The sequence below is a fragment of the Solea senegalensis genome, linkage group LG4 (assembly GCF_019176455.1).
Source record: "Solea senegalensis isolate Sse05_10M linkage group LG4, IFAPA_SoseM_1, whole genome shotgun sequence".
Lineage (NCBI taxonomy): Eukaryota > Metazoa > Chordata > Actinopteri > Pleuronectiformes > Soleidae > Solea > Solea senegalensis.
This window is the reverse complement of record NC_058024.1, coordinates 17,391,766-17,412,044: the sequence shown is the minus strand read 5'-3', so window position 1 is coordinate 17,412,044 and position 20,279 is coordinate 17,391,766. Positions and strand designations below refer to the sequence as shown.

The following is a 20,279-nucleotide window of genomic DNA, read 5'->3' as shown; positions in this document are numbered from 1 at the left end:
TGCATGTTATGACAGCTTGATTGGGCCTGTAGTCCCCTTTCTTTGCCGTTCCATTTGCATGCGCCTCCATATGCCTCCTTCCACAGATTTGTGTTGTTATGGTAATTTTTATGAGGTAGATTGCATCTAGCTGGCTGCTCCCCATGTGTCCTGTCTACGAGAGGAGCCTGAAGCAACGGCATAATAATAGTAATAATGAACATATCAGAACAAACACTGGAGCAAAATACCATGTGCACCATGGGCACACTCGAGCTGTTCCAGTGACCACCGAGGTTACCTGAGTAACTAATTGCAAACACTGATGAAGTGTCTTCAGGTGCTGCATTTTCATCCGTTTGTGTTTGACTCGTTTCCCTCAGAATCTCTTTAGGGTTAGAGTTTACTTCATATTAGTAGTAGTATAGTATTCAGAAATTTCCTGAAACTAAAACAAAGTATAGATTAATGCCTGTCAGTCATCCTTAACGAGTCACTACGGAGACACTGCCATCTGCAATGATTTACTGTTTCCTCTCTGGGTCGGGAGGTTTCTGGTCAGTTTGGCCAGTTTGTTTATATCCTCCAGCAGCGTGGGGCGAGGGGGTAGGACAATCAGGTAACTGAAGGGCAAGTATCTGAAGATGCCATATTGGTTGACACTTAAGGGCCAAACACGCAGAGTCAATCTGTGCTTGGTCTTCACACAAGCAGGTGAGACGCGGGGGTTAGACAAGTGTTAGCTGTCAGCGAAAGTAGCTTGAATAGATAAAGTATCGGCATTTCTTGTCACAACAACCGACATGGTATGCAACGTAGTAGTACAGAGATTGCAGTGTATGCAGCATAGATACTGAGAACCACCGCTAATAACTGTAGGTTCTGACAAAACAAACCCTGAAGGTGTGAGCTCTGAATCGCTCCACCACTCCAGCTAATGCAAGATACCGTGTGTGGGTCTGAGGCAGTGTGACTGACCTAATCTGTTTATGAAAAGCTGTTCCAGACATAGTTCCACAGTGTGCATGCAGCCAGTTCGGCGCAGGTGTTAGAATAAGTTTATTATGGGACAATCCGTGCTATTGATAGTGATTGCGGGGAGGAGGGGCCAACTTTGTCTCTGCGGTGTTTACAAACACGAATGCTCCGTTCTGACATACACTGCCTTTAAGAGAGGTGACTGAGATCGTAATTGAAATATTTCATCCAATCAAGAGCCCTCTGTACGGTGGATTGTGAATTTCTGACACAATAAACCAGCAGTCCTCAACTGTTATCCCTCTGGTTTCCTCACTGACGGAACTTTAACTTATCCATTCTGACATTCTAAGGTCAGAGATTTACGTAAAGGATGTTGTTCAGATTGTACAAAATGCTTTCGACTTTTAGCTGTAATGACATGATTGTGATTTGGAACAGAAGACGAAAGTGTCGCCGCAAATGAGCAAATTAAGCAGTTGTTGCTGCTGCTAACACAACACGGCACAACACTAGATTTTTGAGTACACATCTTCTTGACAGCTTCACTGCACACAGGGACATAGCTTTATAGCACAAAGCAGTTTACTTAACAAAGGCAATTCATGCGATTCCTCTTTAAAGTAAAAAAAACACCTAATATTTAAGTATATAAAGCAGTTTGAATACCCGCATACACCTGAGGGCTTTGTTAAGCTGTAGTTTGGCACAGCATGGCTTATTTGAGCTGAATGCTGCTAATGCAAAATACTGCATGAACTAAAACTCCACATGCAACCATTGCAACATTTACGAATTAGCAGAAAATACTGATCGTGGTTTAGGTTGATTAGGTTGCCTTTACTTTTGCAGGTATTTAGTCATGTATGACACCGTTGGGTGTTTTAAAAGTTTCACCTGCAGCTGAATTCAGGCTATTCTCCTCTGTTGAACACAAACGTGTGCACAGAAGTGTCACACAGTCTGACTGAGCGCTTGTCCTCTGTGACTAGCCATCAATCATACCACGCCCCAGTGTATGCCATGGTTCATCGTTAATTCAAGACCTGAGACTATCGATTACAAGCATAAACTGCTCCATATTTACAGGTTTTATAAATCAAATGGTAGATTCAACAACTAGTAGCAGACTAATAGCTGATGTTCTCATGAATTCAAAATGCCAAGTTTGTTAAAACACACAAAAAAAAGTAATTACAGTGACATAATGAGATGTCAGAGAGTTTCCTTTCGCCTCTGCAGCGGTCACTTTCAGATATTTTGCATTTGAGCAGATAACCCGGGGTTTCTCCTCTTTGTGAGCTTCCGCTGGAATCACAAACACATACATACAAATGCCGCGTTTGAAGGGATGATGCATGAGTTTGCCCAACAGCTCGTAAAATTAAAGAGCTGCTGCCCTTGACTAGGTTCACGCATGCATAACATTCACCTACAACTCGGAAACTCACACAGTCCACACTGAAGCCTTGAACGATCACTGAAGAGCAACGACACAGTATTCATACAAGCATGAATCATCCTTTCAGGCACAATGGACAGCTTCTCTAATTGTGGATCTAATCAACAGTCTACAATTTGGAGCGCGACAGAAAACATTCAAACAAATATTTTTAAATCATTAGAGGCAAGAAAGCATCCTCACCTCACCACTCTGAAAGCCTAGTAAACACTGGAAAAAGCTGTGTTTATTCTGAGATTTTCTATTTTGCCTCTCGCCTGAAACTGCGCCTTTTTTCCAGTGCTGCAATTTGCATTTGCATTCCTATTTCCAGCACTGTTAGTGTGCACCAGTGTCGCCTTCAGCTGTATGTTTATGCGCATTCTGTGTTTGTTTTTCTGTCTGCAGGCGCGTGCAGCCGTGCTTGCTTTTGCGTTACGTGTGAGTAACAGGGGCTCATGATCAAGTCACCTGACGTGGGGACAGTGAGGAGGAGCTGCCATCTGGTCAGCCCTGAGGGGAGTCTGTCTGCCATCCAGAGCTGCTCAGCACCAACAGGTAACCTGTCTGACAACTCCAACTCATCTCCACACCACCAGTCAGATAATGAAGGACAGACAGCTGGCTGAGGGACCCATTATGTCCCCCCCCCCTTCAAACAACATGTCAGAAGTGGCGTGTGATATTTTAAACAATGCAGTTTCTGGTCTTTAGTGAGTTTGGGGAACGTTATCCTGAACATAGACAACACAGGCTCTAACAATGAAGCCCTCTCTGTCACAAAGAGCTGAGTGGTTACATTATCCAGCCTACAGATGGCAGTATTTCAAAGGAAACATCTGCATGGTGGGGGCTTGTGTGCATTTAATAACCTACACCTCTGAATGGAAATAAAACACATGGATTTACTGTCAGACGTGTGAATGCTTTTATTATTTACTTTATGAGGTGTCAAACAGGCCTGACTGACTGAGGTGGGTCTAATCAGCTGCAATAAAATCCCCCCCTTCGCCTTCTTCTTCTTCTTCTTCTTCTTCCTCCTCCTCTCACCACATCTCATCATGTTTCCAAACAACAGAGCAAAAGCACATATGGAAGGCAGTCATTTTTACAAACACATGAAGATAGCAATCAAGCAATTTGACAAATAGGGCTGTTTGAGACACTGGCGGGACATTCATCCTGTGTGCTGCTGATAACACAGCCAGGCATGGTTCAAATACGTACATATTATTATTATTATTATTATTATTATTATTATTATTAATATTTCTAGAGGCTGATTCGGTGTTAGTAGTTGATTTTTCGATTATGTGATTTTTGATTACTCAAATATGAACTGAATCGACTTAGATTTATTTTATTTTTTTTGGAAAAACCGACTGGTGAATGACAGACATGTAGAAATACTGTATATTGCAATGCGCTTAAGTTGTGCCAAAGGAGGACTCGAAGGAGGCTGGGTCTAAAACCGCTCACTGTACGTGAGGTGCAAGTGAAGCACCGGCATCCAGAGAGAGAGAGAGAGAGAGACAGAGAGGCAGAGAGAGAGAGAGACAGAGAGAGGGAGGGAGAGAGAGGTTAGGTGGCAGCAGCGTGATACAGAAGATGAAAAATCCCTGAACGAGGCGGGAGGGTCACTTGACACCGTCTCCTTCTCGGCGGCTGACGGGGAGATACTCGCTGTGGTCCTTGTGACTTTACAGTTTGCAGCGCGCAGAAAACATGAGCCTGCAGCTCAGCTCATGAAAGCTGATGAGTCTTTGCTCTCGCACACGTTCACTGACTCACTGACTGACCGACTGACCGACTCGGGACGTTTCCACAGAGAAATACCCGGACTCATGAAAGAGCCTCCTCTTATGTCAAGGTGAGTAGACTCTCCTTTCTTTACAGTGCAGCCCGCCAGTGTGTGTGTGTGTGTGTGTGTGTGTGTGTAGGGGCAAAGTTGGACAGACTTTACGCGCACAGGACGCAGAGAAAGACGCTCAGTGACACTGTGCACAGTGAGTGGAGGTGTTACACGAGAGCCCTGCACGAGTAAATGATGACAGTATGGCGTTACGGACACCTGTAACATGCACATGCTCTGACTGTAAACGGCTCAGCAGCTCCAGCATCCATCACCTCCGCACACAGAAGAAGTGTGATGTCTGCGCACCAGCTGTTACAGAGTTAAATGTCTAGGTAAGGAGACAGACAGTCAGACAGACAGACAGACAGTCAGTCCTCCACTGCTGCAGCGGGAGCTCCTGCAGTTTTGACAGTGAGTGCAGAAGCTGATGCTGATAAGACTGAGCATCTTAGACGGAGCCTGGTTCTGACTGAATGTTTCAAAGCTCATGCAGTCACAACAATACTGTTGTTGACCAAGTGCATCTTTGCCCAGGTCTGTCAGTGTGGTACTGTAAGCAGAGGAGGGGGCAGTGTCGGCTGATGGAGGTGCTGGTTGTTGGACCCTCAGCTCTTTGACTCTCTCATCCCTCATGCAAACCAGCTGAAGCTCTCTTCGCTCTGCGCTGGCTTATCTGGCCGGCCAGTTGGACTAGCTTTTATTCTCCTGGCCCCTCCAGAGTGGGGAAAGCCTCTCACATACACAGAAAGAGCGAGGATAGAGACAGAGGGGGAGAAACTGGCTTCTCACTTAACCAGTTGCCTGCACATTTTTAGAATTAGAATTAATCTCCACAGTAGTTCTGCCCCCCTTTATCTGCACTTGACAGAAATAAATTAAACTGGGGTTTGAAGTGTTCATCTGAGGAGACTCGATATTGCAGCTAAGAGTCAACGACATAATGTAGTAGTGCACATTTTAGAAACGTGTGAGGACACAAATTCACATTTCATCATATTCCCACTTGAACTACTTAAGAACAAAATGAGTGTATCATCCAACCTAAACCTCTGAAAAGTTGTGGATGAGATAAAAAAAATACTACATTTGTCTCTGCATCATTTTGTTTCAAAGCAACACCAGACTAGTGAGGTCGGTAGGTGAAGTAATTCAGAACATCCGTCTCTGTCATTTTCACCCACATTTTCACGCCACGACGTACGTGCTGTCTCAGACCTTCGCAGAGATTAATGGTCTCTTCTGTATGTTTTGGGGAAAACACATATAAAAAAAACAACAAAAAAACAACAGCTTTTGATTTGAATAATCGCCGGTACCATCTGCGACATTGATCTTGGAGTTATTTGAATTTCAGGGCGCGTGATGTGGGTCAGGGTCAAAGGCAACGGCGCATAGTCGCTGGGGTAGTACAATAGGCAAATTAGTGTATGTAACACAATTACACGGTGTGTGAGTGCACAGCAGCTCACTGCGACTACCCAGAGCTGGAGACCTCCCACCTCCAACTGCCAACCCCCCTCCCCCAGCCGCTGCCCTGGCTGCCCATGGAGACGCTGATTAAACATGACTGTTAGGATGTTACAGCCCAAGGAGGAAGTAGAAGTAGTGTGTGTGCGTGTGTGTGTGTGTGTTCATACACGGTATACTGTATGTCCGTTAGAGCTTAAACTGAATCATCGACTATTTTGATAATCAATTGATCGGTGTGAATTGAAACAAGTTCAGATTTTTCAGCTTGTGTGTGAGTATTTGGGAATCTCTGGATTATTTGCTCCATTTAACAAAGACATTGTGAAAACTGAGCCATTTTGGCTTGTGAACAAAACAAGGTGCGAAAAAACACTGATCAACATTTTATTGACTAAATGATTACTCCATTCATTGGGAAAATAATCGAGAGGGTGATTATGAAAATAATCGTCATTTTCGCAGCCCCAATTCCTGTGCACGTACTTGACAATAGAGGAGAGTCCACAAAAAAAATACCAGAGGCACAAATTGTGACATTAACCAACACTAATTGGAAATGGGGAGAGCGCTGGAGAGGATAATAGTGCAGATCATCAATCATTCCAGACATGCCGTTATTCCAACTCTTTTCTCCTCTTCATCCCACCCTCCAACCTTCACACCTCTGCTTGATTCAGAATAGACGCGATCCAGACCTGGAGGGAGGTGCATGTACCGGTGGATGAAGGTGGCGAATGAACGGATGATACAGAGGTAGTGAGGAGGGAATAGAAAGGTAGCAGGAGTGAGAAAGACTAATAAAGACAGGAACAGTCAGAGAGAGAGAGAGAGAGAGAGAGAAAGGAGAGGGAGGAGAAGTAGAAAGCGTGCAGCTCACCTACCAGATGGCAGCTTTGGCAGTGCTCAGCATGCAGTGATGGTGGTCTTGCAATATGGTGCATCGCCTCCAGATTGTCGCACCGGTGTTAATACAAACAGTGCAATAACTTTGCGGTTGTGTGTGTTTTCTTTGGCTCCGGTGTTAACAGACGACATATGTTTATAAAGAAAAACTGACGGAGTTGAAGGATGTTACATTCACTTTTTTTTCCCTCGTAAAAGCACCGACACATTACTTTTAACGTTTAATCTCTTTTTTTTTTTCCCTCAAAGAGGCACTGCAGTTGTTTGGCATCATTATCATTATGATGAGTTGTATATTTTCTTTCTGTCAAAGTTTTTTTTGTAGTTAAAGAAAATAACCATCTGGATTTGGAGAATCTGTTTTTACAAACTTGTGGCCTGAAGTTTGAAGTGCTTGTTATGCAGACAGGAAGGAAGTTGTTGGTGTTTTTGGAGCTTGATTCATATAATACACTACAAAAGGACAGCCTCTTCATTTACTTTTATTTTCACCACCTTTTTTAAAGAATATTGTGAGACTACCCCTTTAATTAGTCCTTATGGTGAGGTTTGGATTTGAGCTTGCTTAAAAAAAAAGTCTTGGGACATTCTTATTTGCTATCAATTAAAATGTGAGGATTTGAAATGGAGTCGAAGACCAGAGAGAATGTATAAATTTATAAAACATGGAAAAAAAAAGAGGCAAAAGACAGTGTCACGTCACTTAAAAACCTTTTGGCACATCCAAAGGCGTAGTAGGTGAAATCCTCCGTAAATAACTCAATAAATCAGCAAACTGCACATTCATGAATCAGTTCACCCATTAACAAATTACACGTCTGAAAAGGATAAAAGCACTCTTTATAATATATAATTGCTTCTCCCATTATGACTTGGAATGACAGAGAGTTGGGGGAAATGTGAATTGTAGAAGACACAGCAAATTACCTCGAAATGAGTTTCAGCTGTCTTCCTATTAATGCCCGGTGTGGGTGCTTATTGGGAACATCTGCAAAATAGTCCCCATCAGATTATCTACAGTACGCCCAGAACCTCTGGACTACATCTGACACTGCTGTAGTGTTCAGCCTCTGGCAGCCGCAAACCCGCCGGGACTGGATTTAATAGATTTTAACAATTAAATTTTAATTTGCCGATCAAGTCCTATGTGCCGCACACTTCCCTGTTTCCCGAGAATATTGTACCTGAAGGAGCTTTTGTAAAAAAAAATTGATAAAACTGTGTCCCCTATTTGCCTTCCAGTGAATTTCTATTTGTGGAAATTCACCTGTTTAGAGTCCTGGTAGACCTCTGGCCCACATGGGTACTGTTCTTTTTAACCAGGCTATTTCTATTTCGGAATATTGTGGAAATTTCTGGGCACAGTCAGAGACTTAGGAAACAGGATAGAGTTTCAGAGTAGGTTAGAATTAGGGCCAAGCTGGGCCGAGCGTGGAGGCAGACGGAGATAATCTGGGCAGATGCGTGTATTTGTACAGCTTTTGGGTGAATGGCCACCAAAGACCTTATCTACACTGTGGATTAAATGTTAAATGGGTTTTGAAGCAGCAGATACTTAGAGGCAAAGTTGGGGAAATTGTAGAACATGCACAGTCTCTCCTCCTCTTCCCTGTTTGTCTCTCCCTCACTCATTGTCAATCCCTTTCTCCTCTTGCTCACAGTGATTTGTCAGCAGTGGAGGGAGCAGCTGTTCCTTTTGCGCCGTAATTTCTTTGATCATAATTATTCGTGCCAGTTACCTCCAACCTTGGCATCCTCCACCCAATAAAGCCATATGGGCAAAGTCGGCGTTACCCTGGAAAACACACAGGCTTCTTTGGAACGAGTTCTTTGATTTCTGTGTGCAGTGGTGTGGGAAATGTGGACATATGTGCTTTACAGCTTCACATGGTTGCTCTGCATCACTGTGCTTGATTATTTCCCTCATTAATATAAACCCCTGTTTTATTCTCTGCCAAATGCGATGTCTTTTCACTGTAAGGTCTCAAAGATTTATGCACGCAGAAGCTATATAGCACCTGCATATCTGTAAGTAAATCAGTCTGAACAGAGGTATCGCCTTTTTTTCTACAGGAAGGCGGCATCACCTCAGATTAGAAAAAGAAGAAGAAAAAAGACGTTTAGAACATGGCAGTAGACAATACAACTGAAGAGCAGACTGCAGGTTACTGAGCCAAGAAAAGAAGCCTCGAAGAATGGTCTTTGGTACAGAAAAACAGAACTGGAGTGGTGTTCTGTACATGGTTAGAGACAAGAGCTAATTCTCTTTCCCTTTCAGCAGTGCCATCTACAGATCACTCTGAGCCTCGCTTGGACTCCTCTGTTTATTCCTTATTGTACTTCTTGCACTTAAGTGGTGTTAAGGATGACGTGTGCCAAGCAGCGGTTCTAGCACAGCTCATACACATAGTGTGTGGCTCTCCAGAAAATGCAGCTCACTCTGTCTTCTTCTTCTTCTGCGGCTGTTGAATTATAGAAGACCCTCTATTGCACTCGAGCTGCATGGATTTTCATCACAGTGCTGGGGGTCACTTTGACTCTCCCCTCCATGCTCATCATATATGCAACATGAGGGCTCAGCAGTGGAGAGGAGCCTGCTTGAGGTCACCATTAAACAGGGAAGAACGACAATGAGATTTATGGAAGAGGAGAGAGAGCTGCAAAGAGGGATAGCAGGAGAAAGACATGCATGGTTAAATCTGACTGTGGCAGCAGTGTCCTTCAATTGGTCCCTGCTCTTAACAGCAATTCCAGATATATGGTACTATATCTGCATGTATAATGCATATGCCTTGAGATAATGGCATTCATTGCAGAGGAGGCTGCTGGCTGTGTTGTGGCAATGTGTTGGAATTGTTCCCCTATGTCACATTTGCCTCTGTCCAGGTCCCTTGTCGTATTCTGCAGTTATTAGGAGCAGAGCATGCTGCGATGACATAGTGCTTTTATACTGTTCCCCGCAGACGACCTCTGCTACTCTACCATCAAGATTAGTGGCTGGCTGGAGAGTCCTAAAGCCTGCAATATCGGTGCTGACCAATAAACTACACAAAGAGACACAAAACAAAAGCAATTATGTTTTTAATACAAAACCAAAACCATGCCAGACCATGGCAGAGGAGCTCCCAATGCGGCTAACTGAATTTACAGCTGCATACAAGGTTTCCAGAGAGTACTTGCATACAAAAAAAAAATGCTAGTGTCATTAATCTAAACACTGGTTGTAAGGCAGTTCCTCCCCGAGTGTGAGAAATGTCTGCAGGATGCACTGCTGTTCGAATTAATATTGTAGAACATAAAGATGAAAATTAACCTCAGGCCCCACTTTGTGGGTTCAAAGGGAAGATATCCCGTGGATATGTACAGTGTGAGCATCCACGCCACACATTGTGCCCTCTGAGGCCCACATTTGTGTTTCTTTGTAGGGGAATATGAGTCCATCGCCCTGGGCAACACCCCCCGCCGCACCACAACACAAAGGACTAATCACAAAATACTGATTTTTCTAATAAACCCGACCAGTCCCTTGGGATACAATATGACATTTACTTAAAAGTCCTTGTTAATATAGACGGCATTTCATGTCCTAATTGTAGATCGTATAGTGACAGCCTATGGCTCTGGCACACCGACTCCCTCCTTCCTCCCGTCTCTGCCATGTTTGACCTACTTCTGTCTCGACAACATTGTAAACAGATCTACTAATTGCTTTCATTTATTCATTTGGAAGTTAAGTTCTGTTGCGGCTGTCGCCGTCTGAGCTCATTTATCTGTAATGTGTACAATGTTGGCCCTGCCCCCGCAGAGACTCATCAGTATAGATTTGCAGAAAACCTCAGACAAACGTATCCCATCAGGTGCCGTGTCTTTGCATACTGTAAGTGCAAACACGGTACAGTGGACTATCAATAAGAGAAAATAAACTTGAACATCATCATTTCATCTAATCATACCGGTGAAGACACCTAAACTTTAAGTCAGACAATCTATTAACACACAAGAACACTGACATCTCTCACTATGAGAACAGATGCTGTTATGACTGTACTTTTTGTGCGGCCTTGTGAAACTAAACCACAAATCACAAGAGCAACAAATACGTTTATCACCTCTGAAGTGGTTGACAATGACTCCCAGTGTTGACTAAGTGGGAGAGATGAGATCTTCTGACCTTTACAAAGATCTTCATGGCACATTCTGGTCGACAGTGCTCCCAAACTCAACCTAATCTATAACCCAAAATGTAAACAAGCTAAACTTGATCACAGTAAAGTTTGTACTAAACATTTGGAAAGATCTGCTTTGTGAAAATGTCATGAAGATGGTTTTTACTTTTCTGGGTTTTAACAGGATATTATACAAACAGTAGGTCTGGCAGAAAATCTGCTCTTTTGCCCTTTTCAAGAACTTATACATTTATCAAAAGAACAAATGTTTGCTGAGACGCTTGCTGCCGTTAGCTTCTTTCCTCAAGTTTGAGTGAGCGGTGATAGTGATGCACATGGACACACAGCCCTAAAAAGAAACATCCTCTGTACATTTTAGTTTACCTCTGATGGCAGATGGGTCAAACAAAAAAAGCTAGCCATCCCTTCTGTCCCATGAATCACGCCTAACTGGTAGGTTCAGCAGCTATGACAGCATTTCACCCCGATAACTGCTGAACCCATGAGACGCGTTTGGTTCCACTGATCTCAATCCAGGTCAAAGGGTCTTGTCTGTGGAGCACAAAAGAGACTGGCTTCTCCGTTGTCTGCGTTGTGCGATTGTGATTGGTGTCCCTAGAGGCCACAGCAAACCCTGTTCCTGTGTATGAGTGTGAATGAGTCACGTCTTGGCCGGAGCGTGTCTGAGTGGCGAGGCGGAGAATTCAGCAGGGAGGACTGTGCGGGGCGAAGCGCTGTCTCTATAATCCTGGGTAAACACTGAGCAGCATGACTGCACGCCTTAGACGTGACCAAAGCCGGCAGAACAGAAATGAATGAAACGATGAGGTTGCTGCTGGCCTGCGTGCTCGTCCAATTCCGTTTGCCGCCAGCACTTCCTATGTCTCAAAAGTAACAATACACCAAGAGTGTGGTGTAGTAAATAATATCTCTCTGGTGCTCTTTAGGTTGGTGATCAAAAAAAACAACTTTGAAATCTGAGGCACTCTAGAGGGTGATAGTAAAAACATGCCAAGGCGTTTCAGCCATCAAGGCATTGATCAGTGCAAACGTACAAAATTGTTCCACTGCAGACAGTTCAGATCACATGGCAACATGTCCAACAGGGAAAAACAACACACACACACACACAGAAACACAAATCAATCTGTAAATATGCCTAGACCTTAGGACATCTACTGCATTTATTCAAATATTTAAAAAGCCCATGTCCAACTTCACGCCACATACTTTCAAAACCACTCTGAATACCTTTTTGTTTGTTGTTTTAAACAAAACTGCAACATTTAAAGTTGACAAACTCTTCACATCTAAAAGAAAAGGGGATCATAACCCATCAAAAGAATAAATGGATGCATTAAATGACTTTCAACTGGTGAAACTATTACAATAAAAAAGAGTGTATGAAGCAGGAGCAGTACATCACTGTGGCCACCTCGCAATCAAACTAAAGACATTAAGACTGAACTTATTGTAAGAAATGATCTTACATGCACAGGACGGAGCGTGGCTTTCCCAAACAGCATTAGATTTGCTCTGAGAGAATCCAATAATCCTTTCTTTCTATAAGCTTTCTAATGCGAACATATAGAACCCACCTGGAAGACCAATAATCAATGGAAATAAGTCAGTTACAGAGCAAGCATCCACATTTGTTGATTTTCTACATCAAGCCAATAGTCCTAGATCTGCCTTCATGTAGTCAAGATAGCATACATGTACTAAAAGAATATCTGGTTCTTAATTTCTAGTGATAATGGATGTGTAATCATTATATACAGTATTAACATTATTCATGAAGTAGGTCTAGAGGTTCTAGCACATTATTTTGAGAAAAAGAACAGATGTCCCCTCTTCGTCCTGCAACTAGCAGAATGGACTTTAATAATAATGCAATTCTGGGTTCAGCTATGAGAGCCTGATTTGCACCTAACTATACTAATCTAATTATGGGATTTTTTTGCCTTAATACCTGTAAAAAAGCAGGTACATCAAATGACATTCTTCTACTTTTAGAAGAACTTTTAGAGTTCAATATGAATAACAACTTGAAACTGAGTTTAGATTTCTCTGACAGAAATACAGTTTCTTGACCATAAGATGTTCAAAGATGGCACTGCAGATTTACATACTACCATATAATACCAAACTGATGATAACACCATTCTTAGAACAGACAGTTTCCACCCTCATTGGCTGATTGGCAATATACATGTTAGTACTATTCAAAGACTAAAACTTATTTGTGATTCAGAAGAAGACTCTGAAAGAACTGAGGCATTTGGAAAAAGGGGGATATAGACAAAAACTACACAAAGCTTGTAATAAAAAGGGTTTTACGAGAGACCAACTGTTAATAAAGAAAACCAGAAACAACAACAACATTCAGGTCAGGTGGACTTTGTGACACAGCTCTGAAGCAAATCAATTTGAACAAATAATCAAAAAGGAATTGGGACAAATTTAGAAGTAATAGTTCTATATAGAGAGGCTTTTATCAGATGTACCAACCATCAGCTTCAGACGAGCTCCAAACCTCAAAGACATTTATGTTGGCACAACTAATAAAAAATAAAGGCAAGATTGTCTAAACATAGACAACATCCTATGGCAAGCAATTACCAAGATTCCAATCATGGTAACTGCAAAGTCATTCAACGATTTTTAACTAGAGCGCCTCCTTTGAGGGTTTGATTCTCAACACTGAGTAGTTTAAGGTCATACCAGACTCATGCCCACCCTCTGAAATATCAGCTGTTCTGCTATTTAGTGTCAGTAAGTCAGTGTCCACAGTCCCTGCAATAAAGTAATAAACCAACCAATGATTTCAATTTCCACACTTGCAGATGCTAGTTTTAGTCAACATGAAATTGCTATTCTGCATTCTTTTGTAGCAGATTACAGGATTATTGAGTCAGAGTTCTAACACCCATTATCAAACATTGCTATTAATCTAAAAAAAAAAAAAGGTGGACAAAACCAGTGTCGCATGGCTTTATTATTATTGTGGTTATCGGAACCAAGCAGAGTACTGCACAAAATTTACATTACACTGATATATCAACATATCCTGCCTAATTTCAGCCTTCTGAGAACTAATAAAGGTATACATTCTTATTTATCTCATGTAGGTCTGTGGAAATGCTTGTGTATATTATAAATATTACAAATGTATATTACAAATAAGAAAAAAACAATAACCTAATATTAAAATGCAGCTAGTCAGCGTGTGAAAGGTTTTACTCATGGTTGGCCAATTACTGGTAGAACTGCTCACATCAAGTCTGCCAAACTGAGCAGAGTAGGTCGAGACACAGCTTCGCCCCTGATGTGACTGCGGTGGGGACAGATGGACAGGAGACGCTGGACTGGATCTGGAGTTGACCCAGTCAACTCAGTGTCAGTTCATCCGCTTCATTGCTAGCCCCAGCTCAACTCAGCCGGACGTCCTGTTAGTCAGCCACTGGACTGAACTGACTCCCTTTAAAATGGCTGTTTTCATTTAACCTTTACTTAAAGCAGGAAGTCTCACTGAGGAAAAAAGTCCTGTTTATGTTGGTGCCAGCCAAAAGACACAGTTGTCATCGAGCTATAAAAGACATCGGACATTTGTCAGGATATCCAGTGAGGACCCTTGGGTAGGTAGGCATTATTAGAGGAATGTGAAGGGGATTTTGGTGCAATAATGAAGAATCCAAAGAGGCAAACGAGCTTTGGGAGCCTGTTTAGAGAACTGTGGGACACAGACACGATTCAGGAGGATGTGGATGTTTTATGTCTGTTCTTGTATGCATTATGTTTTACATAACGTTTGCATCAATTCTCTTTTATGAAGCAAGAGCATGTGTGTTGTCACTTTATCCACAATGACTGTGTTGACTTCTGTCATTGTAGTTGGCTGAGAAAAAAACGATTGTTGGTTTCTCATATGAGCTTATTTCGTTTCATCTACATGGAAACCAGCTTGCGTCAGAATAAAAGACAACAGTTATGGCAAGGGAAACAAAAGCTGCTCATACATCACACATGCTGCTCTGTGTTTAACTCATCCATCCTCCAGTTAATCATGTGTTTGAGAGACATTGTTTGCCCCCTGGATAATATCTACATAAATTATGTTAATGAAATTAAACACGCAAGTCTGAGCATTGATGTTTCCTGGCTCTAAAACTGTAATGACTTCCCCGCCATCTCTAGGAAAAGCCTGATTATTAAGGAATGTCGGCTGTGATTAATTCTTCCTGGATTCACCATTTAAACGAACAGAGGGGCAGAAAGGAAGCCCAAAATATGGACACCTAAATAATACATTAATATAGAGGGTACTGTAACTACTGCTACAGTGTAATAATAGTAATAATAGTAATAATAGTAATAAGCCACAGTTATTCTTTCTCTTGCAGAGAGGTCAATATAATGTCCCCCCATGTTGAGAGGGGTAATATTACACCTCCTGCTTGGCTGGTAAATATGGAGAGACAGTTTGAACTGATGATTACTTGTTTCTTTGATATGATAGATGAAGAAGGAAACAAGCAAATAATTTTGCTTGGTCTGATGATACCTTGGATACCCATTTCACTCTTGGCTTTTCAATTAAATGTCTTTTCTGTCCTTTTATCTTTCAGAATGAGGTGAAGATCACTTATGGCGGACTAGAGCACACTTCAGCTCATTGTATTCAGCGCATTCCAGCTCCTTACTGCTTATGTGTATCAGCTCCTTAGCTGATACACAATCCCAGGGGGTTTGTCTGAGCTCTGTATCATTTGGGAATGGGAATGTGTGAGCATAAAGGATGGACTTACTGCAGTCTCACTAAAGGTCACAGTCCTCCAAAGGTCATGTCGTGGCCCCTTGCACTGTGGCTACTGACTCTGATCTCTGTCAATCAAAAGACAACTGTTGGACAGACTCTGAACACCTTCCAATCAGAGAGGAGGGAATGGTCCCTGAACCACCTCACTGTGCATCAGTCCACTGGAGCGCTGTACGTCGGAGCCGTGAACCGAATCTACAAGCTGTCGGCCAATCTCACCCTCTTGGTGTCCCATGGCACGGGGCCAGAATATGACAACAAAGCATGTTATCCTCCTCTGATTGTCCAGCCCTGCTCTGAGCCGTTGGCCTCTACCGACAACATTAACAAACTGTTGCTCATAGACTACTCTCACAACCGCCTGCTGGCCTGTGGCAGCCTCTACCAGGGCGTTTGCAAGCTGATGAGGCTTGACGACTTGTTCATCCTTGTGGAGCCCACACATAAGAAAGAACACTACCTGTCCAGTGACAATCAGACGGGGACAATGTATGGTGTTGTTGTGCCCTCACAAGGTCAGGATGCCACTCTGTATATTGGCACAGCTGTTGGAGGCAAACAGGACTACTTCCCAACTATCTCCAGCCGCAAGCTGCCTCGGGATCCAGAGTCCTCTGCCATGCTGGACTATGAGCTTCATACTGACTTTGTTTCATCTCTAATTAAAATCCCCTCAGACACACTGGCACTTGTTCCACACTTTGATATTTACTACATCTATGGCTTTGCTAGCGGCAACTTTGTCTATTTCATGAGTGTCCAGCCAGAGACTCCAGAGAATGGGATGCCTGCAGGCGGCTCCCCCGGGGATCTATTTTACACCACTCGCATCATTCGACTCTGCAAAGGTGACAAGAGGTTCCACTCCTATGTGTCACTTCCTGTGGGGTGTATACACAGAGGTGAGGAATACCGTCTTCTTCAGGCGGCTTACCTGACCAAGGCCGGCAGAGTTCTAGCAAAGTCACTCAACATTAGCGCTCAGGAGGACGTGGTCTTTGCCGTGTTCTCCAAGGGACAGAAGCAGTTCCACGACCCTCCAGATCACTCCGCTCTCTGCGTCTTCACCATCCAAGACATCAACACACGCATCAAGGAACGCCTGCAGTCTTGCTACCAGGGAGAAGGAAACCTGGAGCTGCACTGGCTGCTGGGGAAGGATGTGCAGTGCACCAAAGCGGTAGGTAAACCACAGAGAGCAAAGGCCACAATGATGTCTGAACAGCTGATTCACCCTCTCATTTAGCATCACAATGTGGTAGACATTACATGTGTAGTCCAACTAAAGAACCCACATGGTGGTGCGCAGAGCTGCTGTATATGTATTTACTTAAAGTTGGCTCTTGCAGCATCCACAACTCTGACTGCATTGAAGTCTAAATAGCTGATAAGCAGGCGGCCAGCACTGTGCTCATGACACTATTCAAGTTTCCAGGATCCCACAAAGGCAGAAGAGCTAGAGAAGATTAATTCTACAAAGCTAATCAGAAGAGTTTTGTATGTAGCTTTGATTTCATTCAGGGGTTTGGGTACCGCTGCCCATCCCTGCTCCCTCCTTTTTGCTCGAGTCACTCTCAGCAGCATCCAAAACCCTCAGAGACCTGTTCTTGATCTTGAGAAACAAGAATTCTTGTAAATGTCCAAGTCTGTGTCCTTTGTGCAACTCTGCATAATGAGGGGCTTTCATGGAAACAAGTTAAAAGCAAACCACACAGCACAATGATATTTGTCACATCCACCACTCTGGTGGTTCCCAACATGTAGTACTTTCATTCTACCACGTTATCAGACAAATGAGGTGTCATTTTATTCATTAAAGCAACTGAGGGAGGATAGGGATACATGATAATTCAATAATTAACACTCACCGTGCAGGTGACCTACGCTCTTATGTCTTAAATGTAAATTAATCACTAGTTCTGTTTTGATGATTAATACAGTCAAGATGCATTACTGTTTTTTGTTTTTTTTAAATTTAACTACCACTCCTTGTGCAAACTTATCCAGGCAGTCACTGAAACACTAAACTTATTAGAATTCATCCTCACAGCTACATTCTATATCATTCAATATGTATATAATAAAAAGTTAAGGCACTTTCAAAACCACAATCTGCAGGAGAAAAATTATTGTCTCTACAAAAGTGATTTTATTACATATTACATTTAGTTATGTCTGATATGTTTAACTTTTTACAAGACTGGAGCTCAGGCACAAGAGGAGAGATAGCGGCGTGGTGGTGAGAAATTCTTTACTCACTGACTCACTTTCAGTAAAACTCATCCCTTAATGACAGGAAAAGCACCGTGAGGCTTAATATTCAGATACGAAGTACAGGATGTGAAGTGAGACATTAGCTGCGCTTAAAAGGTAGATCCATATACTGAGTGACAGGTAATTAGTGTAGATTTGAGGTGCATTTCAGTCGATGTAACAAGATTGCTTAGCATGCCGCTCTCTTTGATGCTTAATCAAAACCTGACATCTCCTGCGCTGTGTTTGTATGATGTTAGATCAAGCAATCCGAAAAATCACAGAAACAGGCGCAAAACTCTCAGCATCTCTTGGGTTTGCCAACATCAATTAGTGTGATCCGCAAATTCGACTGCTCCGATGCTTGTTGATAAACGCCATAGCCCAAACCCTTTTGAAGTAACCATTTTTAACCCTGAAAGTTGTGCACTTAATGCCTGTTATGCCTTCTGCGGGTCAGTTTGTGCTCTCTTCTTATATTTGCATGTGTCTACAACGATCACAGTCATTTTATATGCTCCTATTTATGTTCTTGCTATTTGTTCCCATTACCTCCGCCTTCCTTGCTTATGTCTGTCATTCTCACTGCTGCTTCCACTCACTCTCCCACCTTTTCAATCCCTCCTTTTTCTCACCTATTTTCCTGATTTTTTTTTTTTCCAAAAACACACCCCACTGCCCTCATTCCACAAACACTTTCTTTATCTGAACCCCTCCCTTTCCCCACACAGCCTGTTCCCATTGATGATCACTTCTGTGGCCTGGATATAAACCAACCCCTCGGGGGTTCTCAGCTGGTGTCGGGTCGGACAGTCTACACTGAGAACAGGGACAGGCTGACCTCTGTCACCTCCTACATCTACAATGGACACACTGTGGTCTTCCTAGGCACCAGATGTGGACGCTTGAAAAAGGTGAGAATTCACTGTTTAAGTCTTTTAACCTGTATTTCTGAAAGTGAAATGAGGCACTTTAGGATAACATGATTGTCACAGCCCGGTTCTTTATGGCAGATCTGGCTCGGTAGGTAGAGCTTTGTTGTTCAACCTCTGGCTCCTACTGTTCACATGTCGAAGTGTCCCGAGAAAAGATTCCTAACTACAAATTGCTTCTGATGGTTGTACTGCAAGTGTGTAGACTAACGTGTAAATGTCATGTAATGTAACCCAGTCATGCAACCCATCACTTACACTAAATCTGTAACGATCATTTATCAATGCTGTTTGTGACTGACTGGCATCTTTACCCTCTGATCTCCCTGTTTTAGGTTTTTTAAGCTAAAACAAAATGTAGTGTGGTGCTGCCAATATATCAGATTTATGCAGTGATTCAACATGGCCTGACGTGGTGCCTGCTGACAGCTATTTTCTTCCTTGGCAAAAAGGATCAATTAATCAGAGCTTAGTCGGCGTGATTCCAAATGAGAACGTTATCTTCCTTCAGAGTCGTCAAGCAAATTTCCAGTTTCAAGTCCATGCACATAAGCAATAGCTTTTAAATCGATGATGATGATTATTATTATTTTTTTATTATTATTATTCTTATTATTATTATCTAATTGTATTATTATTATTATTATTATTATTATATACATAATAATACATGTGTCAAATTATTGGTGGACTGTGTTGAGCAACTGTTGCCATAGCTTTATTGTTGAGTGAAAATAATGCCCATGGACATGATGAAATTGAAGTAACTCTCTCCCACTAACATAATAAAATAAGTCAGTTAAGTTCAGTTTCATTACCAGACTATGCAGCATGATAGAACTTTAACGTCTTACGTTGCTTTAAAGGTCTCATGTAACATAAATCATTACTATTTTATAGATTAGATTAATAATCCATCGCTATTGTTTGAGTCTCTCTACGACAGCACATCTATGTAATAATGGTCCTTCATTCCTTTACACTAATTAATGCAATAAGCTGCTCAATGAGTGATCTAATTAGCAAAACTAATATTATGTCTAATATATCATGATGACTATAGTGGAAAATTATGCAGCTGAACAAAGGTGCAGTTCTACAATTAAAATTTCCATCCATGGATACTTGAGCCAAAATTGAAAGAAACACCACTTTATGTTTCATTTTGCCTGTAGTTTAATGTCCTCTGCATGAATTTTGTTTTGAATGACTGTAGGGGTGTTGAAAATAATCATTTTTAAGATGCATCGTGGTGCACACACGGACAAGTCTGCATCCATGCATCGATGCATTGGCGGCACATAATCGATGTAGACCCTCCCCTCGCAGGTGGTGCAAAGGCTGAGTAAATATCTTGTTATCACAGTGAATCAAAATGCAGCAAATGTTAAAAGCGGATGAATGTGGACACACTGTACTTATATGTGGTTTAAAAAGCAGAGTGAAGAACTTTGAAATGAGAGTTTTGGCTGTGACAGAAAAA

General features: G+C 42.3%; 1 protein-coding gene across 1 annotated transcript in view; it reads left to right on the top strand.

The window, feature by feature from the left end:
• Positions 1 to 3,869: 3,869 nt before the first annotated feature.
• LOC122768126 (plexin-A2-like) overlaps positions 3,870 to 20,279 on the top strand; it is a 71,454-nt gene continuing 55,044 nt past the window's right edge. The window contains exons 1-3 of the mRNA XM_044023879.1: positions 3,870 to 4,268; positions 15,421 to 16,791; positions 18,596 to 18,778. Of these exons, the coding sequence (XP_043879814.1) occupies positions 15,568 to 16,791; positions 18,596 to 18,778 (1,407 nt within the window). The 5' untranslated portion in view covers positions 3,870 to 4,268; positions 15,421 to 15,567. The remainder of the gene's footprint in view (positions 4,269 to 15,420; positions 16,792 to 18,595; positions 18,779 to 20,279) is intronic.